Source organism: Syzygium oleosum, unplaced genomic scaffold (assembly GCF_021117445.2).
Source record: "Syzygium oleosum isolate NSW1041296 unplaced genomic scaffold, Sole_v2.1 Sole_v2.03, whole genome shotgun sequence".
Lineage (NCBI taxonomy): Eukaryota > Viridiplantae > Streptophyta > Magnoliopsida > Myrtales > Myrtaceae > Syzygium > Syzygium oleosum.
In genome coordinates, this window is record NW_026607487.1 from 15282979 (window position 1) to 15297023 (window position 14045).

Sequence of the window (14045 nt, forward strand, 5' to 3'; positions counted from 1 at the left end):
CAGGAAGACAGCTAAACTTTGTTCCTCGTAACTCCCACAACAGCTAAAACATGAACATGCTATGCGTAAAAGTGAAGGTGAAATCTGGTTTTTTGTCTCTTTCTCCTCCTCCTTCTTCTTCCTCGGAGAAGACCACGGAGACCCAACATCGCCCGATGACGTCACGGGGTCGGAGAGGGGGGTGGCCTTTTCCCGCTATATCGAGTAGTACGCGGATGCTGTTTGATCTTTTCTTCTTTAGTCATTTTTCCGAGAACCTCCTCTGCTCCTTCGTCTTCTTTCTCATGTTGTCGTGGTGAATCTTCCCCCCCTTTTTTGTTCTTTTCCCTTTTATGTCGAGGAGGTAGATTTCTATGGGGCACCGAGTTTTTTTTTTTTTTTTTTTGGGGAGTAACGGGATTTTGAGCTTCCGGGTTTGTTCCGGTTGCTGAAGAACGTTTGCCCGGAGGGGAAAGAGGAAAAAAGGAAAAGAAAAAACAGGGGTTGGAAAGTCAAATTTGTAGAGCCAAGCCAAGTCCACGTTCAACGCCTTTCGTTTGCACTCATGTTTGGGAGAAGGAGAGGGAGAGAGCAAATTAAACAAGCGAATATTATTCAAACCCATGTCCGCGTCTGCATTTCAATGAGTTCTGGAGAAGGTTGATGTGTCCTAGTTTAAAAGCCTCCTCCTCCTCCTCCTCCTCTCTCTATCTCTCTGCGGTAGTTGTTACTGTTATATGCTGCTGCTTCTCTCCGTCCCGCTCTCTCTGTCTGTCTGTCTCTCTCTCTCTCTCTCTCTCTCTCTCTCTCTCTCTCTCTCTCTCTCTCTCTCTCTCTCTCATAGCTCTTGTTCTTGATCATTTTTGGTCCAATTTGCTTAGGATCAGTATTTATTCATTAGTTCATTCAGTTTCTGGGTGCTTTTGGGCTTCTGGGTTGGAGTTCTTTTCTGGTGCTGTGTTTATCTGGAGCTAGATCTGTCTTCACTTTCGAGCGTTTACTTTGGAAATTGTTTTTATGGAGTTGGTGATCTGATTTTGGTTGGAAGAAGCTGCTTTCAAGGAGGATCTTTATCCTGTTGATTGCAAATTTTTTTCTTTTGGGGTCTACAAGAACTCATTTTGAGTCCTGTTTCTAGTGAATTTCCTCTGGAATTTGGCGGAGGACTGTCGGACTGGGCTTTGTGCAGCCTGCAGAGCTGCAGTATTTGCTGGGCAGTATCAGAATTTTCTTTTGGTTCTAGTGTTTCTCAAGTGTAGTATTAAGTTGGGATTGTGATAGCTTCTCTAGCTGAAGGGAGGAGGTGGGAAGAAAAACAGAGATAGATGGCTGGTGGAAGAAGAAGAAAGCTGCATTTTAGCAAGATCTACTCATTTAGATGTGGGAAGGCATCTTTCCAGGAAGACCATTCGCAAATTGGGGGACCAGGATTCTCTAGGGTAGTTCATTGCAATGACCCGGATTGTTTCGAGGCCGAGATTCGCAATTACGCCGGCAACTATGTGAGGAGCACCAAGTATACGCTTGCCACTTTCTTGCCCAAATCGTTGTTTGAGCAATTCAGGAGGGTGGCCAACTTTTACTTCCTGGTCAGCGGAGTCCTCGCCTTCACGCCCCTGTCGCCTTATTCAGCCGTTAGTGCCATCCTTCCTCTTATCCTCGTTGTTGGCGCCACCATGGTTAAGGAAGGTATAGAAGATTGGCGGCGGAAGCAGCAGGTACTAATATTTTGCTTGTTCCACTTAATATTGTCCCTCAAAACTATTGACATCATACTTTTGAATTCTCTCTCTTGGTTAGTGTAATCAAGTGAATTTTGTTAGTTCTGGGTCCTGAAAAACAGATTAAGGTGAACTTCGTCTTGGACTTGGAAAGTCTGGGGTCTGACCCTACATAACGAATTTTTGGAACCTTACTAAGTACACTCGCGTGGAAGTGCATTCAGATGTGAAGTAGATTGATCTTCCGGGACCTTATGCTTGCAATTGGCTGTATCACATAGCTTCCACTCTTGCTTAACTAATGGTGCAGTTCATACTCTAAAGTTCTATGCTGATTTTTTTCCTTTTCTTTAAATCAATCAGAAAATAGAAAAGGCCGTACATTTGTATACGTGTGGTTGTGTGATTTTGAATATATTAGGAATTAAATAAAAAAAAACTGTTACTTGCTGATGTAGATTTCCGCTTCTGCAACATCTTAGTTTCATGGCTGTGATTTCATTAAACTTCCTTCGTTATCTTATGAAGATACACCTGCGATCTATTCATATCACCAATACAGTCTGTATCAGTTCCTTTGGTATTGATTGTATCTGTGGGTACTTTGTTTAACCATTCACGTGTCATCCAGGATATTGAGGTTAACAATAGAAAAGTCAAAGTTCACCAACAAAACGGGGTTTTTGACTACACTGAGTGGAAGAATCTGAGAGTAGGAGACATAGTGAAGGTAGAGAAGGATGAATTCTTTCCAGCTGATCTCCTCTTGCTATCATCTAGTTATGAAGACGCTATCTGCTATGTTGAGACTATGAACCTTGATGGTGAGACGAACTTGAAACTAAAACAAGCATTGGAGGTAACCTCTGGTTTGCATGAGGACACAGACTTTCGGGACTTCAAAGCGATTGTGAAATGTGAAGACCCAAATGCAAATCTATATTCGTTCGTTGGAAGTATGGAACTTGAAGAGCAACAGTACCCCCTTTCTCCTCAACAGCTTCTTCTTAGGGATTCAAAACTGCGAAACACGGATCATATATACGGGGCAGTCATCTTCACAGGGCACGACACAAAGGTTATACAAAACTCTACTGAACCACCTTCAAAGAGAAGCAAAGTCGAGAGAAAGATGGACAAAATCATCTACTTCTTGTTCTTCATTCTATTCTTGATGGCTTTTGTCGGGTCCATATTCTTCGGCATATATACGAAAGACGATCTGCAAAATGGGAAGATGAAGAGATGGTATCTTAGGCCGGACAATTCTACAATTTACTTTGACCCTAAGAGAGCGCCAGCTGCCGCAATCTATCATTTCCTGACTGCACTGTTGTTGTACAGCTACTTCATTCCAATTTCACTGTATGTATCCATAGAAATTGTCAAAGTTCTTCAGTGCATCTTCATTAACCAGGATATTCACATGTACTATGAAGAAGCTGATAAACCAGCACATGCCCGTACATCGAATCTGAATGAGGAACTTGGGCAGGTTAATACGATACTTTCTGATAAGACGGGAACTCTGACTTGCAACTCCATGGAGTTCATCAAGTGTTCGATAGCTGGGATGGCCTATGGAAGTGGTGTCACTGAGGTTGAGAGGGCTATTGGTAGGAGGAAGGGTTCTCCATTGGCTCAAGAGAAAGGGAATGGCGATGATCAATTTGAGCACTCAGCTGATCCAAAGCCACTGATCAAGGGATTCAATTTTAGTGATGAGCGAATTATGAACGCGAATTGGGTGAATGAGCCCCATGCAGATGTCATTCAGAAGTTCTTTCGTGTGCTGGCACTTTGTCATACTGCTATACCTGAAGTGGATGAAGAGACTGGAAAGGTATCTTATGAAGCTGAATCGCCTGATGAAGCTGCTTTTGTCATCGCCGCCAGGGAAATTGGTTTCGAGTTTTACAAGAGAACACAGACGAGTATTTCAGTACACGAGTTGGATCCGGTAACTGGGCAGAAAGTTGAAAGGTCAGCGTCTTTTGCTTCATCACTATCAAAAAATAAAAGTATGAAACTAGTCTAGCCCATATTAACCATGCTGCAGTCTACTGGTTGTCACTGGGATTCTTGTGATCTTAGTGGCCTATACCCCTGATATATAAAATAGGAAACGAACTCAGATGTTCTAAAGTAGTTAAATTTTGCATCCCATCTAAACTTGTAATTCAGAGGAAGAGTGATAGATGGATGAGCATTAGTGATGGTTCTCTTTTTTTCCCCCTGGTAGGAGCACCTTTTTTCCTTATCATTTTGTATGCTTGATTTTGAAGTCTACCTTGCTGGTGGATATACAAACTTTTACCTCTACAGTTACTTTAATATACCCACCTTCTCTCCATGCCTCGATCATATGATAATTGTTGGCAGGCTTCACTTTTACCTCTTAGTTATTTTCTTAATAGTATTACTTTCATCTGCAGGGTGTACCAGCTTTTGAATGTTCTCGAATTCAACAGCTCAAGGAAGCGGATGTCTGTGATAGTGAGAAGTGAGGAAGGAAAGCTACTATTATGGTGTAAAGGGGCTGACAGGTTTGTTTTCAACTGCCCAATTCAAGGCTTTGTCCAATTCCTTATTCATGCACTTCACTGATGTCCGAATTTGCACTATAAAATTCTTTGCAGTGTTATGTTTGAAAGGCTATCAAAGAGTGGTCGGGAGTTTGAAGAGAACACCGTGGATCATGTGAACGAGTATGCCGATGCAGGCTTGAGGACATTAATACTTGCCTATCGTGAACTTGAAGAAGATGAGTACAAGAAGTTCAATGAGAAATTTAATGAGGCCAAGAATTCAGTTAGTGCAGAGCGTGACTCATTAATTGAAGAAGCGATGGAGACAGTTGAGAAGGATCTGATCCTTCTTGGTGCCACTGCTGTCGAGGACAAGCTGCAGAATGGGGTAAGACAAGAAACATCAAAATTAATGAGTTAGTCAGCCATCAAAGAAATTAAAATGACTTTCCTGTGTCTTTTCTGGAAGGTTCCTGACTGCATCGACAAACTTGCTCAAGCTGGGATCAAAATATGGGTTTTGACGGGAGATAAGATGGAGACAGCCATCAATATTGGGTATAGTTTGTACATATTATATTTATGTCGATATCATTTGTGGAGTCTAACCTTTCTATAATGCTTCGTCATTCTAACTACTGAATACAATATATTGCAGGTTTGCTTGTAGCTTATTAAGACGAGGAATGAAGCAAATTATAATCACTCTGGAGACCCCTGATATTCAAGCATTAGAAAAGGCAGGAGAGAAGACTGCGCTAAGAAAGGTATGCCAGAACATGGAGAGAGAGAGAGAGAGGGGGGGGGGGGGGGGGTGTGGTGTGGTCGCGACAAAAGTGTATAAATCAAGTTTAGACAAGAAATTCTTTTTCTAACATGTGCAACTCTTGGAAAACATTTAAGCCCCTCATTTACTTCATCAAGAAACTGATTAGCATGGGGGACATGAACTCCTTTAATCTGTTTGCCATCTTCCTCTAAGTTAGTTTTACCAACGCTGAAGAAAAAGTGAAATAAATTGTATTTCTTAACCTTGATGAGTTTCTGTGGACTTAATGAACCATTGCTGATTGATCCTTCAGGCATCAAAAGAGAGTGTTCTTCATCAGATAAGTGAAGGGATGGCTCTGCTCAAACAATCAAGGGGAAGCTCTGAAGCATTTGCTTTGATTATTGATGGAAAATCACTTGCCTATGCTTTGGAGGATGATGTTAAGGATATGTTTCTACAACTTGCAATCAGTTGTGCATCTGTTATATGCTGTCGTTCATCACCAAAGCAAAAGGCACTGGTGGGTCCTTATGTTTAGTATGCCTTTCTTATTCAGAGCATTGCATCCCCTCACAAATCTTGGCTTTTATGTCATTCAAGCAAACAATACTTAACCTAAAGAGTCACGTTAAACATTTGTAACTGGTAAATGCAGGTGACAAGATTGGTTAAAGCCGGAACTGGCAAAACAACATTAGCAATTGGTGATGGTGCGAACGATGTGGGAATGCTCCAAGAAGCAGACATTGGTGTCGGAATTAGTGGGATTGAGGGAATGCAGGTAATCATCAGAGTGTATTGTAATTATATTAATTTCCATTTTTGTCATAACTCATAATTACATCAACTACCTTATCTTATTATTTCTTACATTAGTTATCTTTTCTCTGCTTGTCAAATAACAGGCAGTCATGTCCAGTGATATTGCCATAGCTCAGTTCCGTTACTTAGAGCGCTTGCTTCTTGTGCATGGACATTGGTGTTACAGGAGGATCTCGACAATGGTAATGCTCTTCTAAATGTAGAAACAGGCATTGGTTTGTCTAAATTATGACCAATAAAATGATTAGAAACTATCCAATAAAGCCCTTTACTTTGTCTAATGATGCTGCTATCTTTCTGCTGCAGATATGCTACTTTTTCTACAAGAACATCGTGTTCGGCTTCTCTATCTTCTTGTATGAAGCACATACCTCTTTCTCTGCACAACCTGCCTATAACGATTGGTTTCTGTCGCTTTTCAACGTCATCTTCACATCACTCCCTGTAATTGCACTGGGAGTTTTTGATCAGGATGTATCAGCGCGGTTTTGCCTCAAGGTATGTTCGTGTTTTAACCAGATGTAACTAGAGTTTACCACAATTGATATCTAACCATATAGAGGATCAAATCATAGAGCACAGCAATGTTAAGGTTTACCAATTTCTTCTGGCAGACACGTTGGATAATTGTCTGGCAGCTCTCTTGTTAGTGATCTTATACATTTAGTTCCCTTGTTTGGTGAAAGTTCTCTCCTCTTGCATTCTAAGTCATCGCAGAGTTGGATAATTGCAGAAAATGCATGGCGCTTTCTACTGGAAACTCAAAACTAAGATCAACTGAGCCTGTGTACTGATCGGAAGTGTCAAAATCTCTTTTTAGGAAAGTGAAGGAACAAAGATAGTTAATCTGGATATTGTTGACAAGTGAAGTTGAGCAGAAAATGATGAAAACTTGCTATTTCCAATGCACTACTTTTTTGTTTTGTGTAATCACTGCCTTTCAAATCAAAACATTCCTAATAAAATATTATTAACCAGTACCCCGAGGGTAGTCGTTAACAACACCCGTTTAATTTTAATAGTGGAAAGGACGTTTGTGTTCCTTACAATACTTCACCATATAGTGTAAGGAAGTGGACCAAGTCTGATCGTGGGCATGACCTCTAGAGTCTCTGGATGAATATCGTGGTGTAGAAATTAAGTTCCATGATTGCAGCTCTAATGTTAATGGTTAACATATTTAGCCTGTCCTTTTGAAGATCACGATTCCGATTATAAACTTTTCTTGCATTTGTTTTGTTGTTGCAGTTTCCTATACTGTACCAAGAAGGGGTTCAGAATATGCTCTTCAGCTGGCTTCGAATCCTTGGCTGGATGTTCAATGGGTTCATTAGTGCAATTATCGTCTTCTTCTTGTGCACAAATGCCCTAGAGCACCAGGCATTTAACGACGGTGGGAAAATTGTCGGGATCGAAATCTTAGGAGCGGCAATGTACACGTGTGTAGTTTGGGTTGTGAATTTGCAGGTGGCGCTCGCCATCAGCTACTTCACCCTAATACAGCACGTCTTCATCTGGGGATCCATCGCCAAATGGTATCTCTTCCTTTTGGTGTATGGAGCCTTACCGCCTAAACTATCCACCACTGCTTACAAAGTCTTTGTTGAAGCGCTTGCCCCTGCACCTTCCTTTTGGCTGGTCACAATCTTTGTGGCGATCTCAGCCCTGATCCCTTACTTTTCGTACTCAGCAATTCGGATGCGGTTCTTTCCCATGTACCATGGAATGATACAGTGGATAAGGCACGAAGGTCGAACGGACGATATGGAGTACTGCGACATGCTGCGGCAGAGATCATTGCGGCCAACAACAGTTGGTCACACTGCACGGTTAGCTGCAAAATCTAGGCGTGTGCAAGATGGAAATCATAGCAGATGACTAGCCGCTGTTACATAGTCCTGGGTAGATAAACGTTAGGATTTGGCAGATTTCAAATACAAAACTCGCCCACTGTAGATGAGTTTCACAGGAAATATATATATCGATTAAATTGGCCTCCTTCAGAGCGGAACTTTGCTCTCCGTATCACAATAAAGATGTATAGAAACACAGTTTGGCTGTACCATATGCCTGAGTCTGAAATAGGCTGCACATTGTAAATTTTTTTGGTGTGCAGCCGTCTGTATCATCGCCAAAATGCATGTAGCACATAGCATAGAGTATTCATTGTAGTTGTGGATAGTGTACAGAACATCTTATATGATTTTCCAGTGGGTAGTCTTTCATTTTTCCTAGATGCTGCACTTGTGCATTCATCCTAGTTAGAAGCTCTAGCTCCATATCATGGTCACGATCAATATCATCACTATCCGCAATATCATCGTCACTATCCTCAATATTGATATCATCAATAAGAGAACTTTTAGGCTTGTTATTCATGAACTTGTTCAGAAATATTGTAATGAAAGGAACATAGGAGTTTGTCACTAGGTATTTGATCAAATAGGATCGTCTAGTTCCTATAGAACCTATCATTAAGTACCCCTAAAGGGGGACAAGGCTAAGCAGAACCAAAAAGGGTTTTCCGTGAGATGTGAAATGAAAACTATTAGCCTACATGATGTTTGTGAATAAGTGATTGTCTGATATAGAGCAAGAAATATCCGTCTTTTTGCTAAATAGAATGTATTAAACTCATAATTCATTAGATACTTTTTTATGAAAGCCAACTAAGTATTGTAAGTAAATTGCTCCGATTGTTCAATCATTTGATAACCAAAGTTATTCTTTGATAAATGATCACTACGAGTCAAACTCGATAGAATTTGATTGATCCTTTTTTCTGTTGTTAAGGTGGAAAGCTGAACCAAGTATTCTCTTTCTTTATCATCAATTTTATCACTGTTCGTGACCTAGGGTTCTATTTTATCATCAATTCAATCACAGTGCACATTTTTTCTTTTTCTTATCAATGAATAGATCTTTCTACTTGTATGACTTAGATGTTTCGTCTTTTTCGAAAAAGCGATTCGATGGATGGGATTCCGTATGATACTTATGAGATCGATGAGATTGATATTCAAATATTTTTTCTTAGAACATATTGATTTGACCCTATAAGCGGGACCACCACCCCATAGCATGTTGCCGCCAGAAGTAGAACCCTGTATTTCTTCAGAATCTCCTAATTTTTCCAGAGCAACTAGAAAGAGATTCTTTAACTAAAAAGAATTTAGTTCATATGTAAGATACCGATCCAGAAGTTTTGGCAATTGCATCATGTATAATGGAATCATCCAAGATTTGACATTTCCGAACTTTGTTTGTAACTCACTATAGGCTTGGGGAACAAAAATAAGATGTGTGGATATATATGTAGCAACAAGGAGGAACAAGATTGAACACAGGAACTCCCGAACATTTGGAGATCTCACATGGGTTAATATCAATGGTGACTCATTATTTCAATGAATCATTTCTTCGAACAGAAGAAGATTATGTAAACACTTACTCGAAATCTCACTTATTAGATTCCATTGTGTAAGACAAAAAATTTTCTGAAGAATTTGCCATGATATTTTTGATCAATGCATAATATCATGAAAAATTGATACAAATTTTTTATTGCTACTTAGTATGAGCAATAGGTTTGAAAAAATATCTAAAAATCTCCAATTTAGATATTTGTACCCTATCGAGGTAAGGAACCATGACATATGTGTTTGGAATATATTCCAATTTGAGAGTTGAAAACTCACTATCTCGTTGAAAGGTTCTATACATCTGTCCTTTCTCAACGCATTTCTTTAGACAAAGACTCCGTTTTTTCCTCTTTTCGGATGGTAAATATTTCTTAGAATATGAGGTGTGAATCAAACCCATGTTTGAATTGAAGTTAAGATACTGATACAAGTTCTTCCCTTTTGAATCAGATAGATTTATATATGAAAGAGGTTGACAATAAGTTCTTTTAAAATTGACTATTTGTCCCTCTGTTAGAGTTGTTCCAGAAATATCTACAATTGAGTAAATAGCTCTATCAACTAATGGATTGGATTGGATCGAATTGCCAAATGGAAAGATTTGTACAAGTTAGACCTTTTGTGGAAAATCGTTAAATATCAATATGTTAGATACCTGTGAAAATGGCTCTTCTGCTTAGAAACGAAATGTTCCAAATGTTCCTAAAAATTCTTTCTCCCATTTGACCATTTGTATCTATATACATTAGGATCCCGATTCATGGATCTCTCGGTTCAAGAAATAGAAATAAGCTAACTCTATTTCCAATTCAATAAATGTTGGTTGATCGTATATTTCATTATAGTTTTATGATTCAAAGTATCATTTCTTATTTGATCCCTTTGAATTCCATATTCAAAGTTGCGATTGGATCTATTCATTAAAAATAATCGATTCCATACATTTCTTATGTACTCATAGGTGCTACATTTTATCTGAATTAGATTTCGGATCCATCTATATTGATTGACTACCTGCATTATGTTGTTGCTAGCAAATACTACTATTTTTTGTTTTGGATCTTCATAATCATTCCGCGGGAGATTTGGACTCATTTTTTTTTTTATCCTACAATAAAAAGATTCATTCTCTTCGTAAATAGGAGGTAGAACTAATAAAGACTTCTTTTTCAATTCATCCCTAGAATTGAACATCTCATTCAAGAATTTTTATTGATCCAATATCTAAGAATTAATAGAAAAGACAAATTCCTTATGATACACCAGATCTGGCTCGCTTATTGATAGAGTGAATAGATTTGCCATTTTTTGAAATCTCTCTTCTGATTCAAAATCGTGGTGTAACGTTTATACCCCTCTTCCAGTCATATTACAGATGAAATAAATCAAAAAATGTATTTTTGTTCAAGAATGAAATCTCATGAGAACTGTCCATATCTAGTTCATCCTTTGGAACCATATCACATCCCAGATCCGATGAAATTGGATGAATTGAAACGGTATTTTGTACATACGTATTATCTTGAATATATTAACTATTTCTATATTTTCCAAAAGAAACATCATGTTCTTTCTTCAACAAGTGGACAGTAGGTAACCTACTTGCAACATAAATCTGTTTATCATAAAAGAGATTCATTGTTCTTGACCCTGTTCGTTATGCTTAATATCTTTAGTTTGATCTATATCCGTCTTCATTCCACCCTTTATTCGAGTAGTTTTTTCTTAGTCAAATTGCCTGGAGGCCTACGCTTTTTTGAATCCAATTGTAGATTTTATGTTGGTAATACCCCTTCTCTATTTTCTCTTAGCCTCTGTTTGGCAAAGCTGGTGTAAGTTTTCGATGAGATCTTTATTTAATGTCCTAGACATGATTTATTCGGAAAAAAAAAATCGATTTCTGTATTGAGCGATTGATTTCCCGAAAGCGCTCTTGTGGACCGTCACATCATTACATGCATTCATCGATTAATTCTCCGTTTCAGTGAAGTTGAAGCAGAAATTCTGCATAAGCGACTGGAATGCAGAACTGCTCATAATATATATAGGAAATAGGTAAATCATCGCAAGATGCAGAGCAAGGAGCATTATGGTTGACAAACATCCGTGAGGCGTTGCTCCATTATTCGTGGCAGGGCTAATGAACAGATCTTCTGGAAATTAATTGAGGTTGCGTTTGAATTTGCCGAAATGAAAATGTTGTTTAGAATTTAACACCTTGCAACATCATACCCGGTTGACCCATCACAAGTGTTTAAGAATACTCTCTGAGGAATCAAAGCTTGGATTTGGTTTCAGAGAATATGCTTCAAATGATTGTTACTTTGTGTTGACTTTTCGATGATCATATCATGCTTGATTGCAATTCCTCAGTAAATTAACAAGCCGCCAGCACTAAAATATCTGTCAATTGAGCTGTACAGAGTCAATGCAGAGAAAGTCAAAATCAGAATGGACCAGGAAGGTACAGCCCTCATTGTGTATTGTTTTCCAGCTGAGCTTTCAAAAATGCATCATTCGCGAACTCATAGGATGTACTGTTTGATTGAGTTTCTGCGCACAAAGTGACTCCTTAAGTAAGAAAACAGAATCATCTTGTTGGTGAAATAACTACTCTGCTTCCGTTGCGTGCTCACGATGTTTCATTTATCTAAAACCGTGACCGAATTCTCTAGTCTCCTGGAGCTCGCTCGACGCGCTTAAGGAAGAAAATTTGAAAAATAAAACGAAGTGACCGGAAAAGGAAACAAAGAAAAGTAAGATAGGAACGCTTTTTTGTTAGAAGTGGTTGTCCTAGCCTTTTGCTTTTCTTTGATCTATTCTAAAGGCAAAAGGAAGACACCATCTTGACTAGCACATTGTGCCACCTTGGAAGGAAGGTGAATGCCCTTCTCTTTTGGATGAATGGAGTGGGTTTAGAAGGTGCTTTCTGATCTACGGTCCCTCGGAGCGAAGGGTTAAGCAGGTAGTATGGGCCCTCCGACACAATAGAAGGCATCAGAAGCTTTGGATGTCTTCTCGATTGAAAGAAGGTTGAAAATGTCGAAAACAATTTGTTGATTCGCGACTCTTTGGGAAATCACGCATAGAGAATGGATTTACTCCCTCTGATATTTGTAGCTGAAGAACCAACAATTTCGACTAGATGAAACTGAACAACACTGGAATCAAATCCCTGATGATCACGTCCACATCCTGAGAAGCTCCCTCCACTTTCCCTGCCCCAAAAGCTCCCAAATCCAAACACACCCTTCTGAGACATCTCTTCCAATGCCTTCTCAACCTCCTCCATGCACCGCCCGCCTCTCCCCGACACGTCTAGGAAAATCCCATCTTCCCCAGCTCCTATAGAACACCCTGGGCCTTCCACGAGCCGACCTTCATGTAAATGCCTTGTCCTTTCGAGGCTTTTCCTTTTTCTCCTGGAACGCCGAAACCTTTTCTTGGCGAATTGCTTTGTCTTCTGGAATAGGCGGCATGGAATTTTTAACAAGATGAAGACGGCAATCTGGAGGACCAGGCATTGGCAACAGCACGACACGACGATGCAATCCGCAGCAAGCGCGTTCCAGTCTTCCATGACTCGTGGATGCGGTTTGGAGGCAAATGATTAGCGGAAGACATCATCATAGGTTTATGAAAGAAGGTTCTTTGTCTCTCTGGGGAGGTTATTAGGAAGGGTAAAGCAAGCAAGCAGATATCATGTGGCTAAAGCTAATAAAGGTGGCAATGAGTCATATGGCTTTAAATTGCTTGGCAAATCTTAGGATGCAGCTATTGCTTCCAGTTTTGCGTATCAAGGAACGAGAGGAATACCAAATTTCAAGGAAGCAAAAGCCTTTTTTGTTCCCTGTCAAAATCTGGTAATCTTGGAGTCTACTCTTTAGTTTCAGCTGCGGCGGGATGATTCTTGGGTCACCAAGTCTTCGCTTTGATGTGATTCTCACGCCGTCTGTCTTCGGAGAAAATATTTTCTAAACGGGGAATAACGTAGCTACTACAGCTTTCAACTTAAAGAGCACTGTTGTCATGTCTTCCTTCCTAGATCAAGCAATCATCTGTCCCATAACATCAACTTGATTCAATCCTGTTGGACTAAGCAGGATCATTAAGCGCTCTTCTATTGTCTACTTAAGCAAATTGCAACATTATAGTAAATAAATCTAATTTTATAATACGAGATCTAATGAATTCACAGCTGGTCATTGACAGGATTCTTGCTGTTCAAGTTATTGACTGAGACGCAAGCTTTTGGCAGGGGTGATTTCGATAACGCTAATCACATCAATATTTTAATCACGCGTAGATTTATAGGAACAGATGTAGCAATTTGCGGGAGAGTCATTGTAACAACTTGAAGGAGCACCACCTCCTCATCCCTGTCATTTTATTTGGCTTATCAATTGATGAATACCGATGTGATTTACAATCTCTTAATCACTTTAAATACTAATCATACGAAAGAACATCAACCGGGGAAACGAGCTTATGGTGATGAATTCCTTATAATACTAGCGAAAGGCATGTATTCGACGCATCGTTACTTAGTGCCCATTGATAAAATCACATGTACGCAAGAAAAAAGTTAGTAATCAGAAGAGAGAAGTTCTCAATAAATAACATGCATTTTTAAGAAAAAAACTATAAGTATTTATGATTTTGCAACATTCCATCAACCAACCAGGCGAATTTTCCTGCAAACAAACAAATGCAACTTTCACGTATGTATTTGCATGATTAGGACCCCTCATTATTTCCACTTCTCTCCATTTGCTGTCTTTACAATGTGTAGCCCAAGATT

General features: G+C 39.4%; 2 protein-coding genes across 2 annotated transcripts; one reads left to right on the plus strand and one right to left on the minus strand.

Moving 5' to 3' along the window:
- Positions 1 to 551: 551 nt before the first annotated feature.
- Positions 552 to 7993, plus strand: LOC115671889 (putative phospholipid-transporting ATPase 9). The gene is made up of 11 exons (XM_030593564.2): positions 552 to 1697; positions 2332 to 3683; positions 4136 to 4246; positions 4340 to 4616; positions 4698 to 4786; positions 4887 to 4995; positions 5311 to 5520; positions 5656 to 5781; positions 5906 to 6004; positions 6129 to 6320; positions 7071 to 7993. Exons 1-11 carry the CDS (start codon positions 1305 to 1307, stop codon positions 7698 to 7700), a joined length of 3588 nt encoding a protein of 1195 aa, XP_030449424.1. The 5' UTR covers positions 552 to 1304; the 3' UTR covers positions 7701 to 7993.
- Positions 7994 to 11874: 3881 nt separating this feature from the next.
- Positions 11875 to 13280, minus strand: LOC115672018 (uncharacterized). The gene has a single exon (XM_030593757.2). The coding sequence runs from the start codon at positions 12822 to 12824 to the stop codon at positions 12324 to 12326; it is 501 nt and encodes a 166-aa protein (XP_030449617.1). The 5' UTR covers positions 12825 to 13280; the 3' UTR covers positions 11875 to 12323.
- Between the last annotated feature and the right edge of the window lie 765 nt (positions 13281 to 14045).

Coding starts and splice junctions, on each gene's coding strand:
- LOC115671889 (XM_030593564.2), top strand. CDS start 1,305: ATGGCTGGTGGAAGAAGAAGAAAGCTGCATTTTAGCAAGATCTACTCA. Junction 4,617..4,697: donor AGGACAAGCTGCAGAATGGG/GTAAGACAAGAA, acceptor CTTTTCTGGAAG/GTTCCTGACTGCATCGACAA. Junction 5,521..5,655: donor CACCAAAGCAAAAGGCACTG/GTGGGTCCTTAT, acceptor TGGTAAATGCAG/GTGACAAGATTGGTTAAAGC.
- LOC115672018 (XM_030593757.2), bottom strand. CDS start 12,824: ATGGAAGACTGGAACGCGCTTGCTGCGGATTGCATCGTCGTGTCGTGC.